Below are 20364 nucleotides of genomic sequence, written 5' to 3'. Positions count from 1 at the left end.
TCCGTAGCCAAGCAAAAATATATATTTTATGTTCAGTTTTCAAATGTTATTGCCTCTTGCGAGACATATCAATGAAATATTGTTTCAACTTAACGCAACATGAAATTTTAAAATAATCGAAATGCATTATTATTTTCAGATAACAAAAATCAAATCTAGAACACATCTAAATAGCAGGTTAGTTCGAAATTTTGCTTGGATGCCATGTTAAATTAAAACATGACAGTTGTCGGCCATCTACGGATCCAGTAGTTTTCAATAGTAAACTCATTTATATGCAATTAAATGGACTTTGCAAGTATGTTTTACGTCAAAAATATCTTCATCCTTTTTTCAAAATCCAAAAATACATCAATAAAAGCTGCTTTGAATAAAATCTTCTGAAATCGTTCATGCAAGTGGTTGTCAAATTTCGGATCTTTTTTCTTTTGACAATCTGCCACTGTACTCACCAGCTCTACAGCCACAGCAAGGCCAGTTCGCTTGTCGCGTTCCAAGGTTTGTTTGGTTGATTCACACACAGTACGAGACTGGCAAAAAGTGAATCGCTTTATGTCCCGCTTGTCCGCCTGTTTCAGCGCAGTAAGTGCATGTAGTGCATAACAAGATTGCATCTCCTATTATGAGATGCGTTCTGCATAGGGTGTGCTTCGTGAGTTCTAGCTTGTCTGTGCTCTCCGCTTTTGACCGCTGTTAACACCAATCGCTCGCGAAACCGAGCGCCCTCAACGGGATCCGGGCAGACACAACAACAGTACAACAGTACAGTGCAAAGGTGTGTGGCAAAAGGGCAAACAAATGCGTGTTACCCCTGCACGCACAATATGTGATTATCACGCAATTAAGATAACGCGCCATCGGAAGAAAGCGGGTCGGTTCTACCGAAGCGAAGAAAGGCGAAACACGGTCCGGGAATACCAGGAAAAACGTTCTACCCTTGCTGAACTTGCGTGGGGCGTTTTCTCAACCGCGGTCGGAAACAATCGGAAACGTTCGAAAAGATAGGAAGGAATTGTCTAGCAGATAGAAAAGGGCATTCGTGTGGTGATTCTGATTCTGATTCCTCTTTCACATGCAATGATGATTTCTTTTTTGTCTTTATTTTAGTGTATCTCGTAAGGAACGTGCCTGTAAAAGGACATTGATCCTGTGGCAAAGTTGAACCACCCGCCCAGCAAGATTAGTTAGCTTTGTATGTAATTTCAATAGGTTTTAGGATAACTTTTAGGGATCTTGTATGTATGTGTGTGTGATACGCCCGTGCAACCGCGAAGGAGAACAGATTCATCATCTTGCCGTCCCCAGCATCGATTAATCGACCTTTTAATCCAACCAACATCTCCAAGTCGATTGCCTTCTTCGCCGAACCAGACGACCTTGCTGCGTACTAACAGGCGCATGTGTTTGTGTCTCCTCCGTGTTCGTTGTACGTGTGTTTTTTTTGCGTTAAAAGTGCATGGCGCGCGGGTCGCGAATTTTGTGTGGTCGATGCTGTTAAGACGGTGCTTACCAAAAAAGGCGCATTTGCCTCCTAGGAGTGAAAAAGAAGAGCTCGAAAGAAAGGAAAAGTGGAGTGTAGAATGCATTGGACGTGTGGTTCCGTGTGTGTTTGTGTGCCTGTGTGTGTGTATTTACCAGTTGGTTTAATTTGTTTCTTTGTTGATCTTTGTTTGCAGCCCAGTAATCACAACAAGGATGTGAAGTGCTATCGCTATGAATGATCATTGTTGAATGGAAAAGTCTTCAGCGTACGGCGCAATACGTCTGACGCAAAGGGTGTTAGTGCTCCCTGTGTGTGTGTGTGTGTGCTTTTGTTTTGTATGTGTGTACCATTTGTCTCCCTTTTTACCCTTACACCACAATTGAGCACGATCAGTGAATGATCCATGGTGCTCCACCGTCGAAAAGGTTCCTCATTGGCCGTCTGTGTGTAGTGTGCTTGTGTGCTTGTGTGTGTGTGTGATTGATAGGACACGTTCTTATCAACTGGCAGCAAAACCCGCGTGTTCCGTGGCGCGAAGAACGCAGCAATATCATAAGCCGATCGCCGAAAAGGGCACCAACACCCCACGATGGACACCACCGTCGTCGTCGATCAAAAAGGCAACGCTGGCGGACTACCGATCAAGCTGCCAGGTGAGTTAAAATTCCACTTTCAAACTGGATTGACACGATCACGAATCGATCTCTCGGGAGGGTCGGAGGAGATTTGCATTAGAATATGTTGAGCGAAGGCGATTTGGAAGAAAGAAAACAAAATTCCACTCCCAACATCGCGATCGCGTATGGTTCCTTTCACATTCACATTCACATTCACGGTTGGACATAGATTGGCAAACGCTTCAGAGGGGGGTGGCGTATGTAAACAAGATTCAGCAAACGCTACGAGACGTGGCCCATGCCCCGGATGCTGATGACGTATCCTGTACGGTGAGTTGTTGCTTCTCGCGAGAATCTGCATCACACGCGGCACAGATGACGAAGCTGATGATCATATGTGCTGTGAGCTGGTTGGGTCATGTCATGCGCCCAGGCAACTTGTTGGTGAGCGACACGTTTGCTAATCGTCAGTGTCAATTGTGTTTGAACAGCTCTCTGGCCGCGTAAATGATCGGATGCAGCTGGACAGGTTCGAGCGACTACTTTGGAGCTTATAAATCGCTTTAAAATTATTATACTTTACTTGAATAGTAATTAAGAAATGAAACCTTTGGAGTTTCGTGATAGTTTTAGCAAGATAATGTGTACGATTCTTAGGCATACATCGTCGATTATACTTGCTCCAAGGGTAGATATCAGGAGTCTGTGAAGAACGAACTTAAACTAACGGGCGATGAGTCCAACGATTCAAAGGTTGTAGTAAGCACTTCTATTAGTTCTACAATGATCTCATCATTCAGCAAGTTTCTTGTGGGTTGGTCACGACTTGAGAATGATACTTAGGTGATGTACAGATGAAGAGATTTAAAAATGATCTCGGCTCAGAAAGGTTCAGGATAAATATTTAGTAGAAGACCGCTGCATGACCAGACCTTCTACGTCGCATTTGGCTTCAACCTCAACAACCTCAAGAGGTCTTGGCTCTCTAAAATCAATTTGAATTCGTATACACCATGATTTACACAAATAATTTTATATGGCTAGAATTTAAACATTATTTCAGAGTGGACAAAAACTTTGAAGGATTTTAAGCTCCCATATAAGGAAAGATAATGGAGGATTCGATACACAATGACTATGTCAAAATAAAACAAAAAAAAGCAACACTTAATCTTAAGCAATAATTTGAAACAAGCGACGTAAATGCCTCATGACTAGCGAAGGAATTCCTAAAGAACGCAAGAAAGAACTAATCTCTCCCAGCTTACAGAAGCAAATTAGTATCCAACCACAAACACGTTCGAGCTACATATTTTGCGGTTGCATTGTACCGCTGTTCCGTTTGGCAAACTTCCCGACAAATCCTTCCCGACTGCACTGCTAGAAAAAAGTCTAATTCCTTGCAAACATTTATAATTCATGCCAGACGGCGGCGCATTGCGGAATGTTTGTGTTGTGTTTTAAAGCTGTACTCGAACCACCACCAAAATTATAGCGGTTGTCTAGTGCTGTTTCGCTGTAAGAACTGAGTACATGAGTGAGATACACTCATCGGCTAATAACACGCTGGCAGTATGCAAATAGATCGCACGTCCTTAATCTCCCCTTCGCTTCGCAAATGACCCATTTGCCAGAAGGAGAGCCTGATGGTTGATCATCAGGCCACGAAGCCTCTTAATCATCGCACACGCCCAACATTGCCGTTTTTCCTTGGTTGCGTGAATTTAGCCACACACAGCTCCAGATCAGTATCGTGATCTATCGTTCGCCGCTGTACGGCTGTACGTCGAGGAACTTCCCAGCTTGGGCAGGCCTCCTACTCAACCCGGTGAGGCCGATCGTTACGCTTACCCTCACAAGATAACTTTATGACCGCCCCCAACGAACTCCCCATCATCCCCAGGTTTAAACTTTTCCCTCGGTTAAACTCCCTTCCCCCGGGCGAGGGTTCAAACGCGCGAAGAAAGCGTGTTCCACTAGAGCAGTTCGCGAGGTGTACGCGTTGGATCGGTTTGGACCTGCCAAGCATTTGGAGTTCCCTTTTTTCTGCACTCTGTCTGCCAGTGGGCCATGGCGCAGGTGGCGAAGGTGAAATCGCTAATAGATAAGGTAGCAGTTCGCAGCAAACCTTAATTGAAACGACGACGACGGTGCTTTATTGTGCGCTGGTGGGATGCACCTGAACAACGGCACACACACACACACAAAGAAAAAAAGAACTAGATTGTGTAGTAAAGCGCGCGGGTGCATTTGGAGAGTTTTGTTCACGATGAAAGATTAAGTTCCCGTGACCATTTTGCTGGCTTTAGCTCGATCGTTTTTTTTTTCGCTCCCGCTTTCTTTCAATTATTATTGATTCATTTGCAGTCTTATAGCACTGGCAGAAAAACAAGTGCGATTATTACGGTACGGACACGTTTGTGTGGGTTTTTGCTAGCATTAATTATTAGCTTCTTTTTCGTTTGCGATTGAATGACTTGAATGGCAAAAATAGGAAATCATTTTCCTAATGAGGGAAAGTTTATTGGGGGGGAAAAAGTTAAATTTTCTTTACGTTAGTTCTTACCGCTTCCCCGTTCGAATTGTCACAATCATTTGTCATCTGTGGGGTCAACAAAAAATTCTACTCACTCACCTACGACCAGGCACGCGCGTGGGACAAACATGAGTCAGACTCGTACATTAGTCATAAAGTCTAAATTTGATGGGGCCCGGTCTATTCTGCCCGCAATCGCATTAAGAAGTCTGTTTGACTTCCTGTGCCGATTTTTCGTGCTGTTAGTTAATTTAATTTAGTAAAATTTATTCACCGTACCAATGAAGGGCTGCCGGCACCACCACCATAAAGGGCGTGAAGGGTGTGTGTGTGTGAAGTAATGGAATGAATTAATGAACGGGAACCGCCTCCCATCCCGCTCCATTTGGGATTAAAAATGTGCATTTAAATGTTTGGACAAAAATGAAATTAAATAAAATGTATGTCAGGGAAACTATTTTCCACCCGTTTTAACCTGCTGGCGTGTCGAAGGTTAAACCATCGCTCTAACCATTGTGTCGAGGGTTAAGGTTGTTGTGCCGGAACTTGTTGGAAAACCCTACGGAATAAAAATTGCACGGGGAGTTTTTCTTATCACGCCGTGCAAGCTTGCGTGTGAACGGTACCAGCCAAGGAATCGTTTACACACTCGGTATGTGTGTGTGTGATGGAATGATGGATGATCACCTTGTAGATGATGCAGACAAACGGGGCAGCTCAAATCTTCGCAGACAGATAAGCAATTATGATAGGAGCACCCTAGGTAGCGAAACAAAAACAGAGTTGAATAAAAAAGAAAACCTGCTTCCTTCTGCATTTCCTTCCTTTCGGTATAAAGCAGAAGAAAATGCATTCTTTTTTCGCACTCCACCGAGGCGCGGTTTTTGTCTAACGTCCGGGGAATTTGAACTCACAACCGGTAAGCGAGCGAAAACAGGAGAATCAAAACGACACCGGTTATTTCCTGTCTCGCACCGAATTCCGGGAAACCGGGGACTGCCGATTAACCGTTGTTTCGTCTTGTTTTGATGCTTCCCTCTATGTCCCTTTTTTGCGATGTGTCTTGCCGCATAAATAAAATGCGAACGACCGGCCAATCAAACACACCCGTACCGCAACTGAGTACTGTCCACCATCAGCTAGCCAGCCGGAACACGGTGCAAATTGCTTACTCTTGTACCGGGCAGGAGATTTTATTCGCAGGCAGAAAAAAACACGCAGTTGGGAACTAACTGGGATGATGTGATTCGGGCAAGGAACGAGAGCGACGAGGGAGAGAAACGGCAGCGCGGGGGCAATGTGTGTGACACACTTACGCACAGCTACGTGACGCTTCGTTTCTGGAATGGAACTAAGCCACGTGTGTCGGGAGAAGCGGGTCGTACAAATTCAAATTTTTCACCCTTGGTAAGTGAGTTGTGAATTAGTCATTAGAAAGACGATTGAGATGTTTACAGAAAAGCCTGTCAGTATCATCATCCATCTACCAAAATTGATCCGGAGGATCTGATCTTCAGATCTTAACTATTAGAGACTTAGAATATAATCGCCTTACAATATAAGGGAGGATTTTTTGGCAAAATCGCTCTCTCTCTCTTCGCTCTTTTTCATCGGATCTCTACCGACCCTCTGGTTTGGGGATTCGAACTCATGCCTTCGTTACTGTTACCAAAGAATGAATGCATTTTGCTATACCAACTCCTGAGATGGATAGCGCTAATACTCGATCATAATCAACCGCTCATTCTTCTATTTCGAAGTTCATCTTTCGATCACTCTGTTAAACATTCAATGAGAAATATTATTACAACTACCCCAAAAAAAGCCAATGAGTAAAAGTGAAACGTACAAGGTTACGCATATCTTTCCTCTCTTTTTTTCCCCCATTCCCACCTCTCACCTGCCATCGGTAATCCACCACACCAGAAGGTCATATGTTAATCGTTCACAATTTTTGGTTAACCTTGGCCGCTTCCCGCCTTTCTTACGATGCCACTGAAGCTGCTCTGTAAGCTGGAAAGTTCGGCCGTTTAATAGATGGAGCCAGTATTCGTTCGCTTTTCTTTTGAGGCACTTGTTGTTTGACAAGTAAAGAAAAAAACAGGAGTTGAAGTTGAAAATACATGCCCGCCGGTAAACTCGATGCGTTAATGTGTACTGGCGACAAATATACCCCGGAGGAAAGAGGAGGAGAATGTTAGTGAGATCGATAAAATGTAGGGTCTCTGGTGAAAGGTTTGGTTGGATTTGGGCACATCTGGTTTTGAGCATGGGACTTACGGGGGTTTGGTTTTTGCTTTGTTTTGCGACAATTTTAATTGGATTATTTGGGTGGAAATTATTTTTAATCAATGAAATCCCAACATACACGCTCTTCCTAATGGCACTATTAGCGTGTGCTTCTGCTGATGTTTTCCACGTTTTCCTGGCTTTAGTTTTTATACCGTCAAAGTCTTCATTTTCGAGCATTCCATAGAGTTGCGCGCTGTCATAAATATGTAGCAGCTTATTGTTGTTCAGCACCACATGTGAAGTTGAATTATTCCGCTCGAGACACCGGGCACGCTACCGGGTTTTGATGCGAACGTGTCAATTCGTCGACAGGCAACGGGGTTTTTTTGGAAATCTTTTAAGCAGCTTCATTAAGACACCAAGTTATGCCATTAAGAAGGAAGTCTTTGGCGCAGTAAAAAAGGAGGCACGATGAATAGGTACAAATAAGATCCACTTTGCTGTTTTACTGCTGGTTGATTTTCGTAGGTATTTATGCTTGTACGAAGGTAGTTTGAGATCTTATTTCTAGGTGTTTAAATTTTCAATGTGTTCCTTAAGAATGAGATGACGGATTACAGACTGACGGTTGTTGAAGAAGTAATTTTTTGCTGGTACTCACCCAAGCAACTAATAAATTCTGCGACTTTATAATGCTCCCAAAAAGAGGTAAAAATGTTGCTCAATTTTTTCTTGTATGATTGGAATTTAAATCATACATCTTCCCAGACGGTTCGCTCGTAGATCTCATCCCGTTTCACTTCCTGCGTTCCTCGATGATCAAACACAATTATCTGAATTTAATTTTCCCATCACCTGGACACCGATCATTACCGATGGGGATGTCCACCAGATCTACGAGCTCGGCCATAATCTGTAGAAACCGGACATCGCGTCACAGACGAAAAGGAAGATGAGTGCAGGCGGAACCGCAAATGTGCCCCATCATTGAATCATGGAAGTTGCCGGCGGCGGAAATGAATGCTTACATGACGATTTGCTTTCGTTTTTGTGTGCAACACAAAGACGAGCGTCGGGTGTTTGAAGTCGGACGGATTCCGGACGATAGTTCCGGACGGGACCGGATGATGGACGGTCGAACGAAGAAAGGTTTCTTTATTCTGGGTGGAAAAATGGAAAATGGTGGAAAAAAATGTGTCATCACGGACGAGTATTGTTCGTATGAGACGAATGGTAACCGCGAGAAAAATGGGTTTTCTGACGCTTCCGTGAGATGCGGTTATCTTGTCAAGTAGATTATTATGATTAGCCTCATTAAACTCGGTTCAGTGTTTGATTCGGCAAGTAAACTTGATTACGTCTGTAAAGTCACTTTATTACGGACATGATACGGACGCAGGTTTGCTCTTGATGCCATAGAAGTAGGTCTTCAACCGTAGCTCAAATAAGACTGTACTAAATGTACTTTAATCTGGCAAAGAAAACTATATTACACTGAAGATACGAATCTGAATGCCGTTAGGAAATTGATTTAACTTCTGTCAGATCTTCGAATCACACCCTTGAGAGTCAAACCGATTACCAAATGTATGTTTCGCAGCCTGTCCCCTTCACAACTGTAGGTACATTTCTGAGATCCTTTCCCCCTATTTTAATCCCTTCGGAGGTTGAATTGAAAAATGTTCTATTTTCCCACTTACATCACTCAAAATGTATGTCCCCTGGTGTGCAATTTTGTTAGTTAGCCCTTGCAATCTTTTATTCGAGTAAAAAAATCGCTCTCAACCTTCGCTTGGAACGCTGGAAGCTCTCGTGTGTCCTCGTGGTGGTGTGAATGAGGATTTTTGCGTACAAGAAGGACAAATGTTTCGCTGCACTACACACGCGACATGTGATTAGGTTTGGGAGAAATAAATAAATAATTTAATCACTTTACTTACGCTACGCAGCTGCTTGAAGTGAATGAACCCTGGGCGTACTTCCCACCCTAAACTGACCTAACGCATCAATGTCCATCCATTACCGGTATTGAGTTGGGATTTGTCTGACCTCTTTAGGGAGTGGCGATGAGTTTACGAAGGGTTGCAAGAAGTTCGAAACACTGCCTTCAGTGAGGAGGCTAACCCATTAGCGTTCATTTTTTGGGCTTAAAGTTTGTGGATCAATATTTGTTCTAAATATTATGATACCCTGGAAATATGTTCGGAACATGACAGCTTGAGTTTGATTGAAGTTGGAAGAAGAATGATTTAGGATTGACAGTATAAATCGAAATTCTTGAAGTCTTTCAAGCTTCTTCTTGGCGTTATATATATACTCCAGGAGTCACGTCAGCTACGATTGCCTTAAGGCTTAAGTATCGGGTTGTTTTGACATGTTGAAACCTTCTCCAAATGCTCCATTTTCATATCGACGAGAGGGCGAGTAACGCAACAGTTTTTACCAAATGTGTCAATACTGGCACCCAACGGCAAGCTCTCACGCCACATGGCGATTTTGAATGAAGTGTTTGAGAAAAAGCAGACCTCCGTGCTTGGGAAGCCCAGAAGGCCAGAAAGTCTCCAGGACCAGTATAACTGTGCCCATCATCAGCATCGATAGCTGCTCCCACTAATGGACGTTCGGAAATGTCAAGAGAGAAAGTACTTGAGCAGGAACTTCACGGAGGGGCCAGTTAAATAGTTGAGGCCGGCGAAGATTCTCTTCAGCGTTCAAGTGTGATAGACGCGCAAGATATGATGACGTCCATGTTTGACGATGAATGCTATTGAGCGATGCTGATGATGATGATGAAGTGTCACGCCAAGGTTCGCCCAAGTGCTTCCTCCCCCAAAAGCAACGCACACAGGAGGCACACTTGATAAGTGATTGATGCCGAGTTTTGCCCTTCGTTGATGTGAAAATGACGTGACATTGGCATTTAACTTCTGACCCTCATGACGACCACTCGGGGACGAAGCGAACGGGTGAGGATTGCAGTTTTTGTGTATAGTTCGCCCAACGTTCCCACCAAGCAACAGATTGCCTCCTAGCACCGAGCGAGCAGTCTTTGGTCGCCCTGTCGCACGAAGGTTAACCACACACGAGTTCTACGCTTGGCGGAGGCAACGGAACGGCAAAATCTGTGTCCCCAAATCGCACCCGAAACATCTGTTTCCCTTCCTTGACTCCAGCTCTTGGAAGTGTTTGTCCTGAGTGGTCGAGGGTGTCGGCGGAACCCAAACAGGTTGTTGTTTGCTTGCCACATCGGCTAGAATAACACCAACATGCAACAAAACTTCGAGGGTGTGTGTGTGTGTGTGGCCCGTTCAAGACAAACATTCTGCGTGCGTGTTTCAGTTTGTTTCTTTGTTTTCCACGTGTGACACAATAAACCACCATATAACAAACATTACAGTGCATGCACGACCCGGGCACGAACAGCAACATTCGCGCACGCACCTTAGTGTCATCGCGCTCAGCAATCGAGGCGTCTTCTTTTATTATTATCAGGCAAGCAGACAGACCGTGGGGTTATATGACGCAGAAAGCGAGGTGTGTTTGGGGGTGGTTTTTAAATCGTTGGGCGTTTCTAAACGGGCGAGGAAGGTGGCAACAAAGAAGCAAGAGCGAGGCTTTCTTGATGCAATGGCACGGTTGCATTTTTGCCGGCCTCGCACGTTACTTCGGAGCGAGTGCAGCGTTATTTCCGCGTTGTTTCACCAGTGCGAACATGGACCACAGCACAGCCCCAATACACGGACGATATAGAGCAACTGTGCTGTAATTGGCGGGAGCCCCAGCTGTAAGAGCGTCACGCGCTTTGGCGTCTTCGGTGGCCACTGGGTTAAGTAATTGTAATTGGGCTTTGTTTGCGTTTGTAGGATGAAGGTTGTTTTAGTTTAAAATCGCTTTTTAATTATCATTTTGCCGCGAAAACACAAAGTAATTGTAAAATTTAGCCACCTAGACCTGAACAAGTTTAAAATATTATTTTTGACTCTTTTCTTGTTGCAATTTAATTGCTTTTTATTTCTGGTTTTGAGTCTTTATAATGCTCAAATCGCTGACAAAGCATGCAACAGAAACTGATATAAAAATAATAAGAAAAAAGGCTTGCCCAATACACCAGAAAAGTAAATCATTTCATAATTGATAGACATAAAATCCAAAACTCATTCGGAATTCAAATCCACACGCCTCTCTCTCTCTCTGTCTGTCTGTGGGCTGTACGGCATATCCCACCTTCCTGCCACAGCTGTTGCAACGAACAATTATGCAACGGACACGAAAGGAACCCAAACACTACGCCCGGCCCAGACTAGAGGCTTCTTTAACAAAAAAAAAGCGCAAGCAACATGCCCAGCTGCATGTAACTAATGGCAGCTAATGGTGTAGCGCCCTGAGGGCACCCACGGACAATTTGCGATTGGGCGCGATAATACGTGGGTAATCTCCACTCTGGCGTGTGGAGAACGGTGGGAAGGAGAACAAGGGGAAACCCGAACCATAAAAGCTGTGTAACCGATGCACTTTCCCTCTGCCGGCCACACGACGGCCTTGCCAGTCCACTGTGTATCGTGTTTTACATGATGTTTCTATTAACGCCCACGGAGCCGGGAGGTGTAGCAGTATCGACAGCTACAGGAACAACAGCTACAGAACACCGCACCAGCGAGAGATGGTGGGGAGATGGGAACCGTACTTCATCCGGAACGTTTTTAATTAAGAAATTTGCTTCCTTCAGTAAGGATCTTTTGCGTAAGATGCTAATGATATTATCGGAAGAGGGACATCCTTTATAGAGTTTCTCAGCCAACCGAACACATCCGGTATTGACGGTGGATGGAGGAGCGATAACAACGGACATTACTTCCGTTGGCCGGTTGCTTCACGCTATCCACCGTGGGTGGCAGAAGCAGCACGACATCTCCTCAGCGTCTTGTTGTGTGGGCCGTCTTACACTGCAAGGACGCTTACACGGCATCGCACACCCACGGAAGTAGGTCAATCGCGTGTCCAAGGGGCAGATTATCACATTTGATTGGAAAACACTTTAGCCTGCTGCTGCTGCTGCTGCTGCCGGAGTTAATTATATCGCAACTTAATTATGTTCAGCATGAAAGCCATTCGTAGCAGCAATGGTGTGGGCGACGATTTGGATGGGTGGCAGAACTTGGGCGAAACATTGTTTTATCGCGATCTGGGCTGAGTTCAGTTGTTTGAAGTGAGCGCGAGGACGCGTCGCGGGTGATCGATGCTAAAAGCTTTCTATTAATAGTCTTTACTATTGATTTCGGGGGGAAAAGGGGGGGGGGTTCGATTCGGGGATACAGTTTTTTGTTGGTGACGGTTTGAAATTTGATCCTAAACGAATATCCACACAGCCCAGTGTGGAGCGTACAAATCCAATTAGTTGCTAGTCAGTTTGGCGCAAAGTTCACCATCGATGAGTCTTATTATTCCATTAGTGGGAAGCTTTTCGGGGAAAATGCTGGTAATTTTTGCACCATTTTCCAGGTACGAAACGCATATTTTGTTGGCTCATCTACTGCTCTATAGTCAATCAATCCAGATCCAGACCCACCTTTTCTTAGTATTGGATTTCCCTCAACCTCTCTTTTTTCGAACTGTTAATCGTAACCTTGTTGCCTGTGCGTTCCACGCGAAGAAAAGTTTGAAAGTCGGTGCTTCATAAATCAATCCACTCGGCTTGACGCGCAGAGACTCCAAGCCGAGTGCAGCACTATTAACGCACCCCCGTAGATTATTACCTTTCACCGTAAGCGCAGTTAGACAGTGTATGGTCCTGCCGCAGGCGATGGCCGCTGGAAAGGGCACGAATGAGCGACCATAAAGCGGGGAAATAACAAACATATAAATCTACCAGTTGTTGCTATCTTGAAAGGTAGGTAGGGTGGGAGCATTGCGTTTGATGTGTTTAATACCTCCAGCTTTACATAGAGCGAGCTGGGAGGGAAATAAAAATCCCACCCACCCACCCACTCTGGAGCCACCAACGATGAAAGACGTTCTAACACCTTCACTCACTGGTGGGACGCTTTTCAATCGGATCGTGGTCATGCAATAAGGGATAGACACGACGAACCCACCCAGTGTGAGTTGAAACCGCTTATACTAACGATAGTGTTGCTACCTTTGTTTCTCTCTTTCAGGTGCCCCACTGAATGCACCCATGATCGATACGACCGAGGACCCACATCCGAGCCTGTCCGACTGGCACGACTACGAACCGAACCTGGAGTTTGATGACACCGAACTGTCCCACCCATCGCCAGAACCCGGAACGACCACCGTGTTCGATGATATCAACTATTCCGGTACGTTGCGTTGCTGGCACTGCTGACACTCCTCCCCTATGCCCGGTTGTTAGCCTGATGGCGTCGGTGGTTATACACCGGACTGGAATGTCATTTAGATCGGCGGTGGGATTCGTTGGGACGATAAAAAAATAGAAATTATACCTTCGTAGAGGTTTTTATAGCGCAGCTAACCTGTTGATTTTTGAGCCTAGGATGTCATGACTTGTGCAGACCAATTGCTCTTCGTCGTGGGTCACCGGGAGTCTGCGATTTTATGCCTAAATATTTTACCAGTTGGCATCGGTTCAAATGACACATTATGTGTCCTTTTTTCCCTTTTTGCTGATGCTCACAAAACAACGCTAGACTAACACTAACAGTCGAATCCATTATAGCGAATTAGATACGGTGGATGCCAGGAGCGTTTGCTGTGGACAGAAGAGATAATAACGCTGCTGGTTTTTGCGATGATTTTAATTAGACAAATGATTCTTATTTGGGAGAAAACAGCTTGTCTTCCTTTCGTAATCAGATTAGAAAAGGGAAATTTAATTTTATGACTTTTATATTAAATTAAATTTTATAGCAACTTTTTTTTCTACGAGTTCAAACTCAACCAATTACTTCTACTCCATCACCACAGTGGTTGTTATCTGTGCGTCCCCATTCCTATGTTGTGTTATCGATAAGCGAACACGAGGGCACGGTGCACAAATAAAAATCGACACTTGTCCGTGTAATGATGATGTCAACCCGGGCCAGACGACCTGCCCGCAGTGTCGTGTCATCATAACACCTCGCGTTGAAGCGGCACGACGGTACTAACTTCCAACTCCTGTTCTACCTTTTACAGCCGAATTTGAAATCCCATCCGAGGACGAAATCATCAAAACCACACTCGAAGCGGACAACTACGAGGAACAGCTAACGATGGTTGGGGTAAGTTTTGGCCAAGTTTAAAATGCTTCCCATGTACTAAATACGCATCCGTCATCTTCCCTCCTGCCCGCAGCACGACGAGAACGCCATCCGGAAGGATTTCAAGCGGCGAAAATTCATCGAATTCATCGGCACGGATAAGCAGGGTCAGCCGATTATTGCGATCTACGCCTGCCGGTTACCGGAACGGAAAGATTTAAATTCGAATATTTTTATTGAGTGAGTAGTCGTCGTGCTGAGTGGATATATGTTATCTTGTGACGTGTGACTCAATCTCGGCAACCGGTGGTCGCAAAACAGCAGAGACAGCGTAGAGCGCTTTTATATCGATCAGCTCTCTTTCACGGTTTTGAATCATATGGCGCTCTACGACCGCGGTCTGTGACTTTGCATTCGCGGTTCACGATGATGTAATGGGGAGTGTCACGGCGCGTGTCATCGGTTATAACTATAAAAAACAACACGGCGAACCGGGAAACGCGCTAGTCCCCAATACACGCCGGATAATGGTTTTCTCCTGTCGAATGTGCTTCTCGGACGGCTGTTAGTGTGATGCTAATGTTTCAAAGGAGGACGCCAATTCTCACGAACATCCAGCCAGCCAGCACACACATGCTGGCCAAATGTGTTCGGTGATATTTGTATTTACAAGTCGCGATGAAGATTTTGCCCCAGTAATCGTTAAGAAGTTTTATTAGGTAGCCTTGTGTCCTCATGACACTTCTTCAGAAAATCCCTTAAACAGAATTCCCCAGAAAGCGGGTAATAATTGTCCTGTTTTCCCCTCGTACCCTGACCTAAATTTTCTCTGCACAACACTATAGGTCATCTTAGTACGCAAGAACAGTTTTCCGGCCGTCGGTACGTCTCGTGCGAATTCTGCGAACGCGACGCTTCTCGTGGAAAACAGCAGCGACTTTAGCTTCTTTTTTCGAAATTCAAAGAAAACGACACAAGGAGAGTTATTGCTCGCACGCCCCAACACCGATCGGAAAGAGTATCCGTCTACACCCATCAGATCATTCCGGGAAAGGGGTGCGAAATTCACGTTCGGGAAAACCCGTTTTAATCTCATTTTTTTAATGTCACTTCTCCTAAACCGATAGGGAACCGCTTCTCTCTCTCTCTCTCTCTATCCTGGAAAGCGGGCACCGAAAGATAAACACCGATCGCATCCGACGAGATCGGTTTCGGATGTAAAAATAAAATCCCTCGGGGCCTATATTGCCGATGCTGCCGCTGCTGCTACTGCTGCTGTGCGATGTTGTAATAGAGACAACGCCAAACTTAGAACTTAGGAAGAAAGGTGACGAAGGAAAACCCATCCCCCCCGCCCCCCCCCCCCCAACCCGAGCGGTGGAAAAGGGCTCAATCAATTAGCAACATTAACGCTGAACGACGACCTCCACGAGGCGTACCCTTTACCACGGTTGAGCTACTCATATTGCTTCCTGCCGAGGGTCGCTGGGCGCTGGCTGTGCCGTGAGCCGTGTTACCGTGTTGTTTACATTTGCGGTTGCAACCGAAAAAGAAACACACATTTCCGAACAGTAGTTTCGTTGCGGCCACCAGATTGGCAGACCGAGCAGAGGCAAGAAGTAGCTACAGGCGCCAACTAGGACGGAGGCCGGCTATGACGTCTTCGCGCGAGCTCTTTCACCGAGACACCCTTTCGCTTTCGATGCAACGAAATCTGTACACACATGTGTGTGTGTGTGTGTGTCCATCCATCCCTTCCCGGGAGGTAATCTCGTCCCGTCGTTGAGAGAAGACTCCCTCACCCACGGCGCACTTGACTTTGCGCGCTGTTCCTTATTTTTATTCCGTGCGCTTTGCGCTTCACTTCTCTCCCGCCGAGAGTTCTTCCACTCATTATCCGTTCATGACGGACGATTTCGATCTCGTGTCTGTCGGAGGTCGTTAAACAAATTCTGTTAGCAGCGCAGCAGCAGTACATCAGAACGGTAGCTAGCGTGTGGACGTGCACCAACGTGACGGCCGGACCGTTGAAGACGTTGGGTGGATATAGTGGATTCGAGCTGAGAGGTTTGGTGCAAATGCAGCCTCAGTGATATCAAGATAATATTGAACAGTTAATAAGATATTTGGTGGATCTTGGTGGAATTCTAGTGAGTTTCTTAGGCACCAAAATCGTTAAAGACGTATCTGTGATGGAACTCTCCCTGTGATTCCAATGCTCATCTTGCACTCTATCCGTGTGGTTTCAATGTTACAGTTTTATCATCAAATCGATGGAAGAATTCGTCCAGAATGACTACATCATCGCGTACTTCCACCAGGGCATGAAGGATAACAGCAAACCAGCGCTCCAGTTCCTGTGGAATTCCTACAAAGAGCTCGATCGAAGCTTTAAGAAGAATTTAAAGAAACTTTACGTGGTAAGCGCTTGTGCCCGTGGGAGGGAGTTCCTCCGCCCGGCAGCAGTCTGCTAATTGTCCCAACTCCTTCATCAGGTCCACCCAACCACCTTCATCAGGATGGTGTGGTTCTTCTTCAAACCGATCATCAGCGAAAAGTTCAAGAGCAAGCTGATCTACACGAGCAGTCTGGACGAGCTGAAGCAATCGCTCGGCCTCAACACACTGAAGGTGCCGGATCCAGTGCGAGAGTACGTACATCCAGGAGGAGGGGCACACACACACACGCAGGAAGGGGGAAAAAGTCCAATCGGAAACTGATGATCCTGTTCTGCTTTCTCTCCCATGGACAGATTCGACGAAAAGATCAACAACGGCACACGGTACACGCTGCGGGGCAGTAAATCTAGTCTGAAGAGTAGCCGGTCACTCGAGAACCTGCCGAAGTCGGCCCAGTTCGGTGTGTCGTTACGGTTCATCATCGAAAATAGCGCCTGCCTCAACTGCATACCGCCGATCGTGCGAAAGTGCGTCGACCATCTGTCACTACCGGACGGTAAGCACAGATTAATTGCCCGGCTCTGGGTGGGGGGTTTGTGAGTAATGTGGGCCCACAGATTGGTAGATGTGACTGACGGATGGGAGATGTCTCATGTGGGGAATATTTTTAAAAAGATGAGCTGTGGCGCGTGGCTCAAATTAATCATCATTGTTTCCTACTAACTTCCAGTGGTCGAAACGGAGGGCATTTTCCGACGGTCGGGCAACTACGCCCGAATAAAGGAGCTACGGGCCAACATCAATGCCGGCGAGGAGGTACAGCTGTCCAGCGAAGATACGCACGTCGTTGCCTCGCTGCTGAAAACCTTCCTCCGCGAGCTCGAGGAACCGCTGCTCACCTACGAACTGTACGAGGACATTACCCAGTTCGGCGAGTGGAAAACGGAGGAGCAACGGTCGCGCAACGTGAAGCAGCTGCTGCGCGAACGGCTGCCGGAAGAGAACTACGAACTGTTTAAGTACATCGTCGAGTTTCTGGGCAAAATTATGGAGCGCAAAGATTTCAACAAAATGACCTCCTCCAACCTGGCGATCGTGTTCGGTCCGAACCTGATCTGGCCCAAGCAGGAGCAGATGTCGCTGGACGAGATCGGGCCGATCAATGCGTTCATCGACTACGTGCTCCAGCACCAGGACGACATCTACTTTGTGGACATCAACAAAAAGGATCGCGGTACGTACGATTAACAGCGGTTGATCTAAGAGGCCGCACGGGGAGCCATCTTAGGCCAAACAAACAAACAAACAAAAACACACATTGGAACGGAAACATTCTATTTCTCAAAGCGATAAATACCAAGTATATCATAGCTGTTTCTTTTTTTGTCTGTGAGTGCCGTGTCGTGTGTCCGTAGAGATGTGACCGAGTGGTCAGCTCATAAGTAGTAATTGCAACAACAGAAAAATGTGTTAGGCTTTAAGGGATTGACGAGGATCGAAGGGAAGAATGAGACTGTTTATAGTGCGCGGTAGCGAGCACAGCTGTTTGATATAGTGATTTAGTGCAATCGGACGGAGAAAGGGAAGGATTTGTTTGAAAGCAAGGGAAGTCTTTGGGGTTGAAGTTGGCTTTCCGTTTCCCCTCTTTTCCTTCCATTTGTTCTAGGTTTTAAAAAGAGCGAGAGAAAGAGAGAGAGTGTGTTTGTACGATGATTTTAAAATGAAATTGAACCAGAGTAAGAGTGTGTAGTTAGCGTGTACATTGGGGTTCAGTTGAGGAATTGAGGTTATATTGTAAACTGTATAAAGTAGCGCGATGATAATATAGTGCAGTCGGCAAGACAGAAAGGGAGAGAGAGAGCGAGAGCGAGTCAGAGAGAAATATGAATTGTTGATCATTTACTATTAATATTATTTCTTTTTTAGCGGAATAAATTCTAACAAGCAGAGCTAGGAGAGTAGGAAAATAGGGAACGGGAAGGAAAATAGTAAAGCATGTTGAATGTTAACCATACACAACAAACAAGGAAACAAACAACCCAAATGGGGGGGTGGGGGGGGGGTGTCTGATTTAGCACCGGATGCATATCCTCGTAGAGGGACAAACCAAAGAAAGTGAAGATGGAGGTGTAGCGAAAGCGAATGAAAAAAGCAACAAGAAACACACAGGCACACAGGCACAAAGCAATTTCGGGGGAAAACTTCAATTTCCCGCCCCGTCCGCCGTACAAACGCCAACCTTAGGGTATGTCCATTTCAGCAGCATTTTACACACATTAACGATTCCCTAGCGTGAGGCATTCAATAGAAGTGGAGAAAGAAAAAAATCCACACGAAGGCCAAAACACACACACAATTTTAATCGAAATTTTTAATACATACTATACATAACAATAATATAATGTCAGGACCACCACTAGGAATTGGGAGGAAAGTGTGGAGTGGGCGCTGCGTTTTGATTGTGTTGAGGTGTTAAAACTAGTGATGTGCAAACTGAATCAGAATCAGAGAGAATGACTTCAATCTTAGCAATGAATTAGATGATTTAAATCATCACGAAGCGTTATTTCAACTCACCTTTGATTTAACTCTCCGTGCCGACTAGCCACTAGCTCACCTCGTTTTAACTCACTCATGAGTTAAATATCTCATTGGTGATTTAACGCTCCGTGCCGACTAACCACTCACTCACCTCGTTTTTACTCACTAGAGAGTTAAATATCGTATTGGCATATAGCATTAACAAAGTTTTGCCCAAAGGTCGCTTTGATATCATATAATAACTGACGAGCAGTATAGTTGAAAATTTTAGTGCGGCCGTACACACAAGCAAAAGCAATCTACATAGTCCCTTTTAAAATAATTTTCTTTTTGAACAATCTATCCTTACGGCTCGTTACCGTTTGTATTTTCTTAAATCATTGTGTGATCGTGACCAACGTGCGATATGCCAATACGATAATTTAACTCTCAAGTGGGTAAAAACGAGATGAGTGAGTAAAACCGAGGCGAGTGAGTTAAAACGAGGTGAGTGAGTAGAAACGAGGTGAGTGAGTGGTTAGTCGGCACGGAGAGTTAAATCACCAATGAGTTATTTAACTCATGAGTGAGTTAAAACGCAGTGAGTGAGTGGCTAGTCGGCACGGAGAGTTAAACCATTATTCAAGAATAAACTCGTAAAGAGTGAGTATGAGATGTAACTCACTATTATAACTCACTCACTCTGATTTAATTCACGCTACTGAGTGGTCATTCCCATCACTAGTTAAAACCGCGAAGCATTCACTCATGTAAAAGCTCCCCAAAAGCGAGACCATTTGCAAACCAATCTGGACACACGGAAAAGAGAAACGTTGGGGCGTGTGTGGGTGGGTGAGGATGCGGCGTGCAGGCAACTACTACAAGTATTAAAACTAAAATCAATTATTCGATGATAGCGAAGGACAGCAACTAACCTATATCAAAAACCATCCAATCAATCAATCCAGTAAAAGCGTACTCTGCTCTAGCCCTTGTCGTGTACACGCACACCAGAGACACCCGAGCTAGGCCGGAAGCCCTGGTGGCGACTGCCTTCCCGGGGGAGGATCATCAACGTTTAACACAAAAACAGAACAAAATCATATTGAGATTCAAAACAAACGTAAATCAATAAATTAATTTACACGTGTAATAAGTAGCTGTTTCGCTTTCAGTGATGACTTACCGATAGTTCCTTCCGCTAACTTACCAACGCGCCAACGGTCGTCTAGTGGACTAGAGACTGGCTCCCGTAGTTTGGTCACGTCATGAGAATAGTACCAAACCCAATCCATCTCTCTGCGAGTTTATTAGGTTGTTCGGATTCTGTCTCATGACGTGTCCGAGCTGCCAGTAA

General features: G+C 45.3%; 1 protein-coding gene across 3 annotated transcripts; it reads left to right on the top strand.

Annotated features, from left to right (window-relative positions):
- Positions 1-459: 459 nt before the first annotated feature.
- Positions 460-20163, top strand: LOC118510172 (rho GTPase-activating protein 68F). 3 transcript variants are annotated; one of them, XM_036051689.1, is made up of 9 exons: positions 460-775; positions 1677-2136; positions 13024-13188; positions 14024-14109; positions 14183-14328; positions 16346-16508; positions 16584-16738; positions 16841-17043; positions 17218-20163. In XM_036051689.1, exons 2-9 carry the CDS (start codon positions 2073-2075, stop codon positions 17733-17735), a joined length of 1500 nt encoding a protein of 499 aa, XP_035907582.1. In that variant the 5' UTR covers positions 460-775; positions 1677-2072; the 3' UTR covers positions 17736-20163. The 3 variants fall into 3 exon arrangements, with proteins under 3 accessions (XP_035907582.1, XP_035907583.1, XP_035907584.1); XM_036051690.1 differs by having other exon boundaries at positions 461-582; XM_036051691.1 differs by having other exon boundaries at positions 514-652.
- The last annotated feature ends 201 nt before the right edge of the window (positions 20164-20364 follow it).

Source organism: Anopheles stephensi, chromosome 3 (assembly GCF_013141755.1).
Source record: "Anopheles stephensi strain Indian chromosome 3, UCI_ANSTEP_V1.0, whole genome shotgun sequence".
In the NCBI taxonomy this organism is placed as follows: domain Eukaryota; kingdom Metazoa; phylum Arthropoda; class Insecta; order Diptera; family Culicidae; genus Anopheles; species Anopheles stephensi.
The sequence above is the reverse complement of the archived record's forward strand: the minus strand, read 5'-3'. Positions and strand labels throughout refer to the sequence as shown.

What these genes read in the sequence shown, in the direction of transcription:
- LOC118510172 (XM_036051689.1), top strand. Translation starts at nt 2,073, where the DNA reads ATGGACACCACCGTCGTCGTCGATCAAAAAGGCAACGCTGGCGGACTA. An exon ending in ACTACCGATCAAGCTGCCAG is followed by an intron (nt 2,137 to 13,023) that starts GTGAGTTAAAAT and finishes TCTCTCTTTCAG; the next exon opens with GTGCCCCACTGAATGCACCC. An exon ending in ATTTAAAGAAACTTTACGTG is followed by an intron (nt 16,509 to 16,583) that starts GTAAGCGCTTGT and finishes CTCCTTCATCAG; the next exon opens with GTCCACCCAACCACCTTCAT.